Raw genomic sequence first — 11,812 nt, forward strand, 5'->3', positions numbered from 1 at the left:
GTCATAGTGTGTGTGTGTGTGTGTGTGTGTGTGTGTGTGTGTGTGTGTGTGTGTGTGTGTGTGTGTGTTTAGTCAATAAAAGGTAAACAGATGGTGCAGACAACTTTAACACACCCGCTTTCCCCAGACCCTTATTAAGAAATCTCTGCTCCGAATGGCTGCGCAGGCCAAACAGACGCCCTCGTCGCAGCCAATCAGAGCACGTATGTGAACTTTACCCACGTCCTCCCTCGCGCTGTCCACGTGTGTCGTCACGAAAACCCGTTGTCTTTGTCGGAAGTCGCTCACTCCGAGGTGGTGCTCACAGGCAACGTGTCCGTCGGGGTTGTTTGTGATTTTTTTTCCCCTTCGTTTTTGTTTTTCGGGCATATTTATCACAGCAGGTGAGTGGGAGTGGACGAGAAGAAGAAAAATGTAGAAAAATGTAAAACGTAGATATTAGACCACGTGGTGTTTGACGTGCTCCACAGACGCTGTTTCTGATGCAATATTGTCTCTGCGTCTCTGCAGCTGTTATTTGCCGGCTGGCATTTCTCGTTTATTGCTCTTTACGGTAAATGCATCATACTTTATGTTTATGTAATATAGAAAACATCAATAACCTGCATCTCCAGCATCGAATAATTGCTGAATCGTCATTATTGATTTATTACTCTTTGCACCACGTTTTTAATGCTAATCATTTTAATTTGTAATATATATGTCCTTTTATTCTTCTGTTACATTTCTGCTGGATGTCATGTCTTATTCTGAATGATTTTTCGTTATTTTATTGAAGAATTACCCTTACCACTATGGATTAATGTCTCACTTTAATGTTTGATTAGGTCATTTTGTGTCTAAACCACAAATATATGAAATAAATTATTGTAATCAGCTTTCAAAAAAATTCATCTTTTTGCAATTGGTACCAGTTATTGTATCCTCTAAACACAGCTATTCAGTTTAAGTGATTAGTTGCTTTGATTGTTTTTATTCCCTACCGATTAATCAAAGTGTTTTTTAAGACGTGAAAGGATGCTGGTGTTGTCACCATCATTTTAACAAGCAGAAATGTTGAGATAGCTATATTGTCAGACAGACTAAATAATTTAATTAACTATTTTTATAACCTGTTTCAGCCTTTAAAAAAGAAAACTCAATTAGATGAATCAATGAAACCAGGAATATTTCATTTATGTCATTATAAATGATTGTTTGTGCCCATAGTCTGTGTTTCACCTTTGCTGCTACACAACATCTGATTAACGTAAAGGTCCTTCATTGTTGTCATTTGGTATCTAATGATGCATTATCATTTGGCCTCCTGACCATGTGGTGGCTTTTTTAGATGTCCATGCCTGCAGTTTTACATTGTGTGTTCACTCGAAGCATTCCTGCTTTTCACGTTTGGCTCACAGTTTGTTATGGATGAGTGACTATCTATAGTATGATCTCTTTGTGCTTTCCACCAGCTGATACTTTGATGCTTTGTTGCTGGCAGAGCAATTACCAAACAATCTGTGTTTAACCATTTTTACATAGCATGAATCTTAAAGGGCTGCTGTTCTGAACATACCAATGCAGATTAGAAATGCCCCAACTTAAGCAGATAACTAAGTCTGATTAGGCAGGAATGTTCATTAGTTTGGAGTTGATGTCAGTGGGTTCAGATCAGGGGATTATTTCTCCACCTTTTCCCAGGCTGAAGGATTTATCTTTAGGATTTGATTGTTGGCAACTGTGTTGAGTATAAACAAAAACAGAAGTTTCTCATTAAATCGCTCAGGAGGTCTTGTCCGCCTGGGCTGAGTGCCACATGTGCTCTCAGGGAGGATCATATTCCCCCTCCTCTGTTGAACCGTGCAACGCCAGTGAAACCGTAACCAGTCCTTTGGCTGCAGAGGTCTGGTGTCAAGTTTAGAAGTCACTAATAAAGGTTAACATCTAACATTGGTTATCTGCCAAACAGGTCACAATGTTTGCAGCGATTGCTGTTTTCTGAGGTGGAGTCGGGAGTCAGCAGAACATTTTTCTTTATTAGTGCGTCACTGACTCTGAAGCAACATTTCCCCGCAGCAGTTTTCTCTCCCATGCAGAGCTGTTTGCTTAAGAGGATGTGGTGGAGAGGCAGAGGGGCCGGGGCTTTAACAGCTGGCCCCTGTGTGTGTGTGTGTGTGTGTGTGTGTGCACACTGTGTGTTAGTGCAGGTTCATGTGCTGCAGGTCTAGTGGACATATAGGGGCCACTAATGGATGTTTAGATAAGTAAATGTAAAGAGACTAATACAGCACTAGGATGCACATTACATTGTGAAGTTGTCATGTGTGGGGTTTAGGATTGTCACTGTGTCCATATTTTTTTTTTTTAGATGCTCACTGATGCATAAAAATCCAACAATGTCAATACCTGTTATGAAACAAAAAAGAAGTCCTAGTCACCCAATATTGAGTAACTTCTTGTTTTCATCTTCCCATCTTTGGCTTGGTGGACAAACAGTAGAGTAAAAAATTATTATAAATTATACAGGACCAATAAATGAGTACAATGAGCAGATAACATGCTAAATCGGACATTTTTGAACCTCCTCCTTCAAGAATAAAATGTCTTATCCTGTTTTTAAAAGGTGTAGTTACATAAATTGATATCAAGTCTTCATCTTTTTTTTATTATGTTGCTGATTATCTTCGCTAATACTTAAGAAATAAAAACATTTATGGCGTATCTTTTGGTCCGTTCTGCAAATATTTATCACCCTGTTGTGTGTTACTCCAGTCAAAGATAACAGGTTACACTCAGTTAATCATTTGGGACTTTTACAACCTTTATAACATGTTACAACCATTCATCAACAGGAAGTCATTTCCTGTTTCAGTTCACAAACACAGATCATTTCTGAACACACACACACACACACACACACACACGTCTGCAACATTAAGAAAAGTATTATTCTCTAAAATCTGAAATCACGACTCGGCATATTTCTCTGTTTCCTGTCACCCTTCGTAATGCATGTTTTTGAACACGTGTCCCTGCTTTGGTTGAACAGGGACCGAATGATGCAATATGAGCCAGACGTGGGTTTCCTGTGCCCTCAGCTCTGTTCTCTCAGGTAGAACTGATTAGCCAATCAGAGTGGCCAATTTGTTTGGTTACCACGACTCTGTCAAATGTTAAGATGGTGTGAAACCGCGAGGAGATGAAAGGGCGGCGGTGAAGGATCAACAAAGACCGAGTGTCCTGCCAAATGGTGGAGCTTATTTTTTTTCTGTTAATGCTGAAATGACTCAGCATCAATAGAAGAAAGGTGCGGCTTAATGTCTGCCTGCTCCTGCTCATGTAACAATTAGAAGTTAATGGATTTAACGAGTCTTTTTAAAGTCAATAAGATCAGACAGCAGCTTTCTCATTATCCTCTTTTGGTGGTTCCCTTTGATTTTTGTGCTGTTATCTTATTTTTATGAAGTTTGGGTTTCAAATCCTCAATACTTTTTGGTTCCCAGCAAAGATGTGTTGATTTTGAAAGCTTTTCAAGGACAAAAAGAGATTTCCTTTGTTACGTAATACTTTGTGATTGTAGCCAGCAGTTTATCCAGGCGAAGCTCCCCGTGCAGCTTCTGTATTCCTGGAACTGTTTTTGCTCTTGGGCTCCGTTCGAGGGTCAGATGAACCGTCAGCTGAAGTTCTGATACATTCTGAACCCTGCCAACCTTGGTGACTCATTGGGTTGACTTTTTGGTATTTGAGTAAAACGTTTCGACACTCAAAAGATAGATTGCTGTGACGTTTGCTTCAGACCTTCATGTCAAACTTTGTACTATTTCATTCTTTTTTTATAGTTAACTGTGTTCAATCTTGGATTCTTTTTGTACTTCCAATGAGTGAAATCATTTCTTCGATTCTGCCCCCAGGATAAGTCATGCCGTCAGTTCCTTCTACCAAAGACGCCGTGGTCAAGGCTCCCGTGTGCCCCCACGCTGCCAAGATGCTCAGCCACACCAACGGGGACGGCAAACTGCGCGAGGGCCCGTTTCCGCTGAACGGGGTTGACAAGCTGCACTCGGTGGAACCCGAAGAATCCAACCGGACCATTCAGATCAACACAAAGAACGCCAGTCCGGAGAGGAAATGGATCCGGCCTGACCTTCCCAGCCGTTGCAAGTGGAGCCTGGGAGCTTCAAAAGCCGACAACCCTCACACACAAATCCCGAGGTGATTCTTATTATTATTCTTATCCCAAAACTCCAACTGGTGTTTCATCATGGACATTTAGTTGTGCTGTTTAGATTTAAAACTTGTGTTATAGATGTGTTGTGAAAACAAGCTTATGTAACTGTTGTGAAAGGTGATAATTAAGATTCCTCAAACCAGTGAAACAAGTACAAACAAGTGTTATTGTCCTGTGGTTTTACTTTGTACTCCCAGGAGAAACACCAAGTCTTTTATTGCAGTGTTACTTTGTACTCCACTGTGTCGCTGAGTGTGTCTCATTGCTGAGAAACACTGTTTCTCTCCACCTTTGCCCCGTCAGAACTGTCTCTCCGGCCATCCTCCCAAACATCCTGCACAGGATCGGAGACACTCCCTTGGTACGCATCAACAAGATCCCCAAAGCGTACGGACTCAAGTGCGAAATACGTGAGTCCCCGAGCGCGCAAGCACAGACACGTCCTCACATCAGGGTATCATGTTTGAAACAAAGTAAACACCTGAGCTCAGGACTTTCTGATAAATACGTGTTCCTGTTGTTTACTCCTAGTGGCAAAGTGCGAGTACTTCAATGCCGGCGGCAGTGTCAAGGACAGGATCAGCCTGCGAATGGTGGAGGACGCTGAGAGAGCCGGCCTCCTTAAACCTGGAGACACCATCATAGAGCCCACATCTGGAAACACCGGTAATGATGCATGTGCTGCTGTGTTTGGTCGGGATGTGAAAGCTGCACATTGCAGCAGGGTTTTTAAATCTCCCGTTTGTCTGGTTTTTTTTAGGTATCGGGTTGGCCCTGGCTGCGGCTGTGAAAGGCTACCGCTGCATCATCGTCATGCCCGAGAAAATGAGCATGGAGAAGGTGAGGTGTCCGTCATGCAGAGACTTGTCCCCACGCGTGCATTTTCACTGTTTTCACTGTGCAAACATCCAAAAGCCACTCTGACACTCGTGCACAAACATGTTGCACAATCAGATAACAGCATGAGGCGTTCTCTTCATGCGGCGTTTGCAGCCTCTATTATCTAAATTAAAAAAGCTCAGCTGAGTTGAATATTGGCTGTTCCATTGTTATATAAGATAGTATTGGATTATAAAACGGGAGATTACTTTTTATGAATAACTTGGAGAGATCATGTTGAAGAGGCCACAGAGAAGAAGAAATGTAAGTCTTCTTTAAAGTCAGGGTTCGTCTGTTCCCCCCCCCCCCCCCCCCACACACTCAGGTGGATGTCTTGAGAGCTCTCGGAGCGGAGATCGTGCGTACGCCCACCAGCGCTCGCTTCGATTCGCCAGAGTCCCACGTGGGCGTCGCTTGGCGCCTCAAAAACGAAATCCCCAACTCCCACATCCTGGACCAGTACCGCAACCCAAGTAACCCTTTGGCTCACTACGACACCACGGCGGAGGAGATCCTGGAGCAGTGTGACGGTGAGGCGATCTTTTACTTACACCTCTGTCTTTTTAATACGGTGACCACGTCAGCTGCGGAGCTCACCTGGATTATTCCTTAACATCTGCTTCCAACAGGTAAAGTGGACATGCTGGTGGCGGGGGCCGGCACAGGAGGGACCATCACAGGCATCGCTCGCAAACTGAAGGAGAGATGCCCCAACATCAAAGTGAGCATCTGTTTTCCGTTCTAAAAGGGAGCGAAGAGTTAACGGCGTTGAGGGCTGGGAATTGTTTCTGAGCGGTTCACACTGTGTGCAGATTGTTGGCGTTGACCCTGAAGGCTCCATCCTGGCCGAGCCCGAGGAGCTCAACAAGACCGATAAGACCCAGTACGAGGTGGAGGGCATCGGGTACGACTTCATCCCCACCGTGCTCGACAGATCTGTGAGTTAGAGTCACCTTCGCTTTTCTCATTTTTCCCGGCGCAAGGCCACTTATGTAACCTGTCTTTGTTTTAATGTACAGGTGATCGACACCTGGTACAAGTCCGACGACGAGGAGTCCTTCAACATGTCTCGCATGCTGATCAGAGATGAGGGCCTGCTGTGCGGTAAGTGCTCTCTGCACACACCAACAACTGGCACTCAAAGTCGTAGTCGTGACTATTGTGAGAAATTGAAGTAAACTTGTTCTCTCTCTCTCCAACAGGAGGCAGCTCTGGGACGGCCATGGCAGCTGCAGTAAACGTGGCCAAAGAGCTGAAGGAGGGCCAGCGCTGCGTTGTCATCCTGCCAGACTCCATCCGTAACTACATGTATGACTCTAAAACCCTTTTTCTTTACCCGAGAGGCCCTAAGCAGTGCATCCATTTGTTTGAATCCGTTATGATGGGAAAACCAACTTTAGTATGTCAAGCTTACAAAACAAATAAGTTAGGCTTTGATTATCAAATGGAGTACAGAGAAGTATAAGAGTGCATGTCCACTTTGGGCTTCCGTAATATCCCAGACTTTTAGTAATAAACTTCAGATTTACAGGAGTAATCTCTTTTGAAATGAATACAAACAGTGCAGGTTAAAGAGGGGACAACTAGATTATAGACTTAAAATCAGATGTGGATGTTTCAAAATGAAACCAATGCTTAAGTGCAGAAACCCCGCATTCCTGCTAATGGCCAGTAGGGGGAGTATGTCAAAGTGTGTTCAAACAGATGAGTAAATTAGCCTATTATCAGCTGAGAGATTACCACAGTGTTCTCAATCACTTTTGTAAGTCTTCCTCAATTCAGCATGAAGTTAAAAGAAGAAGACAATAGAGGAGGGTGTGCCAAACGGGAGAGACTATCTGTGATCGATGAGTCACCACCACCAATATACCGTAATTGAATAGTTAGTAGAGCAAGAGCAAACTGGGCACTCAATTGGTGCAGCTTTCTTCAGAAGAAGGAAGAACCTTTAGCCCCCCCATGTGGTCAAACAAGGTCATTTTGTCAGTGTGAGAGGTCACGGTTAAAAGTAAGATTGATTAGAGAGTTGGAGGTCACTTCAGGTTCTGCCCTCAAATGATTCGATCGGTTTGTTTTGTTTTTTCCCCCTCTGAAGGTCTAAATTCCTGAGTGACAAGTGGATGGTCCAGAAGGGCTTCCTGAGCGAGGAGGACCTCACGGTGAAGAAACCATGGTACGCTTCATTTAAAATGTATATTCTCTCTTTTTCTTAAATCGTCTACCTTGCTTCTTTACGTTTAACCCTCTCTCGCTTCTCCTCCTCGGTCAGGTGGTGGAACCTGAGGCTGCAGGGTCTGAACCTGTGTGCCCCCCTCACCGTCCTGCCCACCGTCAGCTGTCAGAAGACCATCAAGATCCTGAAGGAGAAGGGCTTCGACCAGGCGCCGGTGGTGGACGACACTGGGTGAGAAAGACAATTTAAAAAAGGAACTTTTAGTACTCAAGAGCATGACATTTCCAGAGGCTTTAACTTGTTTCTCTGTGTGTTTGTTTGTGTTCAGACTCATCCTGGGCATGGTGACTTTAGGAAACATGTTGGCCTCTATTCTGGCGGGCAAGATCAAGCTGTCCGACCCGGTCAGCAAAGTGCTCTACAAACAATTCAAACAGGTCAGTTATCTCTATTTGTGACTGTTGTATGCAAAGTGATGTAAAATAGTCAACGGCTAAGATCTTACTTCCGATTGGTCGACAGCAGCTGCCAATGAGGAAAGGGGAGGATCTTCAGATAAGACTGTAATTTAGTTTGGGATGTTCCAGTTGTGATGTTTTTTGACTGAAGACTTTAATTTATCCAAACAACTATTATTTATAGTTTGATGGTTTCACAACTTTGTTGACTTAAAAAATCCACCAGTCAGTTCTTTAAAGCTCCTGTGTTGACCCTTTAGCTGGCTCTGAAACAGACTGAAATGAATATTTCTGCCTCTTTATGACCTGCCAACGCAAACAGGACCATCAGATAGGATGCTGCTGAAACTGCACTTTTTTCCGTTTCCATGGGAACAATTCTTGATAAGTAATACATTTTTCTGTTAAAAGACAGAAGGATCATGGTGCTGATAGCCTAGTGGTTAGTGCGCACACCCCATGTACAGAGGCTAGAAGTCCTCCAAGCGGGCTGCCCGGGTTCAAATCCGACCTGTGGCTCCTTTCCGACATGTTATTCCTGATTTCTGAGTTTATCCACTATCATATTTCTTAAAAAAAAATGTAAAGGCATAAAAAGCTGACAAATAAAACCTGCTAAATAAATAAAAAACACTGTTAAAGTGATCAGAGGTACTGCTTCGTCCACACAGCGCGCCAAAATCAACACAAACAGAAAGTTCCTGAGGGCTTCCTTACAACTTGTGCAGATGTTTTTTTTTATCTTCAGCATTAAGATTGATCATTATATTTATCCTGTTGTTACTCTTAGATCCGTCTGACTGATAATTTGGGAAAGCTGTCCCGCATCCTGGAGACTGACCACTTTGCACTGGTGGTCCACGAACAGATCCAATGTAAGTACAACATCCAAACAGAAATGAATGCACTCATAAGCATGTATTCTCACTTCCATCATTCATTTGTTCAATTTTCTTTTTTTGGAGCTCAAACATCCAATCAATGCAATTTTTATACAATATTTAACGTTGGCGCCCTCCAGTGGCTGTATACGGATTATGCACTCTTATATCCCAAAGTGCACAAGATGCTGAATAAATGAAGACAGGTTTGAAAATATCCAAACATTTTGATAGATTTAATTTGTGCTGTATGTTCACACAGACATTCAGTGTCTTTATCCTTCCTGAGTCTGCATGTGCAGGGTCAATGTTCCTCAAGGACACACGGCAGACTGCAGCATGTGAGCGCAGGACTGCAGGACTGATGAGACAGGTGTAGCTCACTTGGTCTACTTGCCACTAATTGTTACTTTCTGATATGTTAGGGTCAAAGTGCAGAGACAGAGAATCCTAATTCAAAGTAAGACCTAGAAGAGAGGCAAAAATTTGATCTGCTCCTCAGCCAAGGTGATCCGAACTGAAAAAGAATTAGTTAAACATGAACTAAAGCGAGGAAGACTTCAGGGGGTGTGTCTTTTATTTACAACTGATTGTGTAACATTGACGGTAAGTTATCAGCATTTCCTCTTCCCTTCAGCAGCTCTATGATTAAAACCTTCATTAAATGCCAAAGGAGGAGTGTCGGATCAATGCTTGGCATGCACTGACCTGACTGTTCTAATAAACATTTTATGAGCCAAACGGCAAAGTTTAATGATGTCTACGCTGCACAAAAAGACTGTACTATACTATATATAGATGCTGGCAGAATGTGGCTTTGAAGAAAGTATTTATACTTTGACCGTTCAAATTACCAGCTACCTCCACATGTTAAATGTCAGGTGTATTTTTTTATCTAATAAAAAGTGTGTTAATTACCTAAAACATATACACAAAAAAAAACAACTAAACATTGAAGTAGATTCATTACTTCCAAGTCGGGTGACCGCTCCCTAAATTAGACAAGAATGAACTTCTTTATTGTAAGGCAAAAGACTAAACAAAAGCAGATAATAAATATGAAAGAGCAATAAGTATCAACCAAGGACAACATTTCAAAAGAAATCATTGGTCATGGGATATTCAATACAAGTTATGTAATCACTTCCCCCCCCTTTGTGCCTCTGCTGGGTACATCGGTCTGTTTTTGTGTTTAGCTTTATATGCTGACGTTTCCATATGTCAAACAACTGATGATAGAGACAACACTGCCCTCTATCAGTAGAAGTAAAACACATGTCTGTCCTCAAGAGTAACTACATGTTCATCCACTCCTCTAAATAAGCCGGATTGTATTCCTGCACTGCTTGTTCTTCTCATCTCGTTCACCCTCTCTTCCATACATGTTTTGAATTGTGCAGATTTGACAGACGGCTCCGCCAGTCTGAAGCAGATGGTGTTCGGCGTGGTGACGGCCATCGACCTGCTCAACTTCGTCACGGTCCGGGAGAGGAGGGAGCGATCCATGTCAGAGTCCACCGATGAGCTGAATTGAAACACCCGAGTACACACTTGTACATTTCTTCCATAAACATAAACACAAACAAAGGTTTAGGAAACTATTCTTAAAAGATGTCAACAGAAGAAAACCTTGTTTTTGATTTAGTTTACCAGCTTTATTCCACTTACAGCAATATTGATTCATATTTTTCATGTTTGAACCTGAGTCTTAATAATAATAAGCAACATGTGTTAATAAGGCAACCTGTGATGGGATTACTTGATTCTTACTTATATTTGCTTTTAGTGCTCAAAGCAAATCTTGTTAGTTTTTAACTCGTAGGAAGCTTTTAGTTTTATGTCAGAGTCTTGAATAGAGGACTCTGCTGGCGTTTTGTTTGTGGGGAACATTCATGATTGTTTCACAGTTGCCTTGTGTATCAATCAAACATCAGATATAAGACATAGAATAGTATAAAAGACATTCATCTCATTTATCAAAATATAACAAATAGAGAGTTGCTGTATATAAGCATATTATTCTTTCCAGTGCTGCTTATTATTTGCTGTTTCTTCGTTTGTGTATATGTGCACAAAAGATAAATCTGTGCAGTGTAATCATATGTTTTGAAAAAGAAAAAAAAAGTCCTTTTCTTTTCCTCTCCTCTTCCAACCCATCCTCTGTGATGTCACTGTAAAGATGTCTTGACTATTTAATCTTAGCTCTGTCTGAGAGAAACGTTTTGTATTGCATCATTTTACCCTAATGAATGTATGATTTTAAATAAAGTTTAGAAGAAGTCTAACTCTTTGGCTGGTCCCTGTGTTACCCTGTTTGAGGATATGAAGATACAAATCAGCTCTCTTGCCTAGAATGATGAATCCAACAAAAAGGGGGGTTTGGGGGATTTTACAGGAGGAAAATAGGATGAAGAGAATCATGTTGTCAAACAAAATACATCTTTTCTAATCTGATTTCGCCCCCCAAAATTAAAACATTATTAAACCTAAAGTTATGAAATCCCCTAAAGTGTTGTTTTCAGCATTTTATGTTTGGACAAATTAAAGTTCAATATGTGTTAGTCCCGTCCTTTAACCTCTATTATTGTCTTGTGTCACTTGTGCCTTTGTGTTTGTATTTTATTTGTAATTTGTCTTTCTCTGTTACCTGCCTCGGGACAGCAGATGGAAACTAGCACTTCTGCTATAATCTGGCATTTTTACAGCTGTAATTGTTACAGCTGTTCATTAATATGCACTGTCCCTAACAAATAAATAAAAAATGTTGGTAAAAAATAATTCCCAGGCCAGTACAGTAAGGTTAAACTAGAAATCCTTTATTAAATTTAAAATATACAGTAAATAAAAAAATAAATTAAGACAATATGTATTTGGCTTCAAATGTCATTTTCATCTCACAGTATTCTTCAGAAATATCTCAACATAAAACGTATTTCTCATACAGCCTATATCTTTAAAATGGAAGGTTTGTGTACAAAATATCTATAAAGTATTTTATTTTATATTAATTCAACTTGGTGAAAATATTCTAAATGTGAATAAAATAACTGTCTTATTAAATAGTTAATTTTATGTATTGTTTTGTAACAGCAGAGTTACTTTAATGGCTTCATAAGTCATTTTTTCCAAGTTTTTATTATGGGACGTGAACGCAATTATTAGCCCTCATTAGCGCTATGTTTGTGTCTGCCATGTGGTTTGTGGCGCATGT

At 41.3% G+C, this 11,812-nt stretch overlaps 1 protein-coding gene across 2 annotated transcripts; it reads left to right on the plus strand.

Moving 5' to 3' along the window:
* The first annotated feature begins 247 nt into the window (after nucleotides 1-247).
* Nucleotides 248-10,886, plus strand: LOC132959395 (cystathionine beta-synthase-like protein). Of its 2 annotated transcripts, none has more exons than XM_061032351.1 (15): nucleotides 248-383; nucleotides 3,894-4,194; nucleotides 4,514-4,620; nucleotides 4,742-4,876; nucleotides 4,971-5,050; nucleotides 5,415-5,619; nucleotides 5,719-5,810; nucleotides 5,902-6,027; nucleotides 6,109-6,193; nucleotides 6,292-6,397; nucleotides 7,185-7,262; nucleotides 7,359-7,493; nucleotides 7,591-7,699; nucleotides 8,511-8,595; nucleotides 10,002-10,886. In XM_061032351.1, exons 2-15 carry the CDS (start codon nucleotides 3,902-3,904, stop codon nucleotides 10,133-10,135), a joined length of 1,770 nt encoding a protein of 589 aa, XP_060888334.1. In that variant the 5' UTR covers nucleotides 248-383; nucleotides 3,894-3,901; the 3' UTR covers nucleotides 10,136-10,886. The 2 variants fall into 2 exon arrangements, with proteins under 2 accessions (XP_060888334.1, XP_060888335.1); XM_061032352.1 differs by lacking the exon at nucleotides 248-383 and adding an exon at nucleotides 436-553.
* Nucleotides 10,887-11,812: the final 926 nt, after the last annotated feature.

The sequence above is a fragment of the Labrus mixtus genome, chromosome 24, assembly GCF_963584025.1.
Source record: "Labrus mixtus chromosome 24, fLabMix1.1, whole genome shotgun sequence".
Classification (NCBI taxonomy): domain Eukaryota; kingdom Metazoa; phylum Chordata; class Actinopteri; order Labriformes; family Labridae; genus Labrus; species Labrus mixtus.

What these genes read in the sequence shown, in the direction of transcription:
- LOC132959395 (XM_061032351.1), top strand. Translation starts at nt 3,902, where the DNA reads ATGCCGTCAGTTCCTTCTACCAAAGACGCCGTGGTCAAGGCTCCCGTG. An exon ending in CCTCACACACAAATCCCGAG is followed by an intron (nt 4,195 to 4,513) that starts GTGATTCTTATT and finishes TTGCCCCGTCAG; the next exon opens with AACTGTCTCTCCGGCCATCC. An exon ending in TCTACAAACAATTCAAACAG is followed by an intron (nt 7,700 to 8,510) that starts GTCAGTTATCTC and finishes TGTTACTCTTAG; the next exon opens with ATCCGTCTGACTGATAATTT.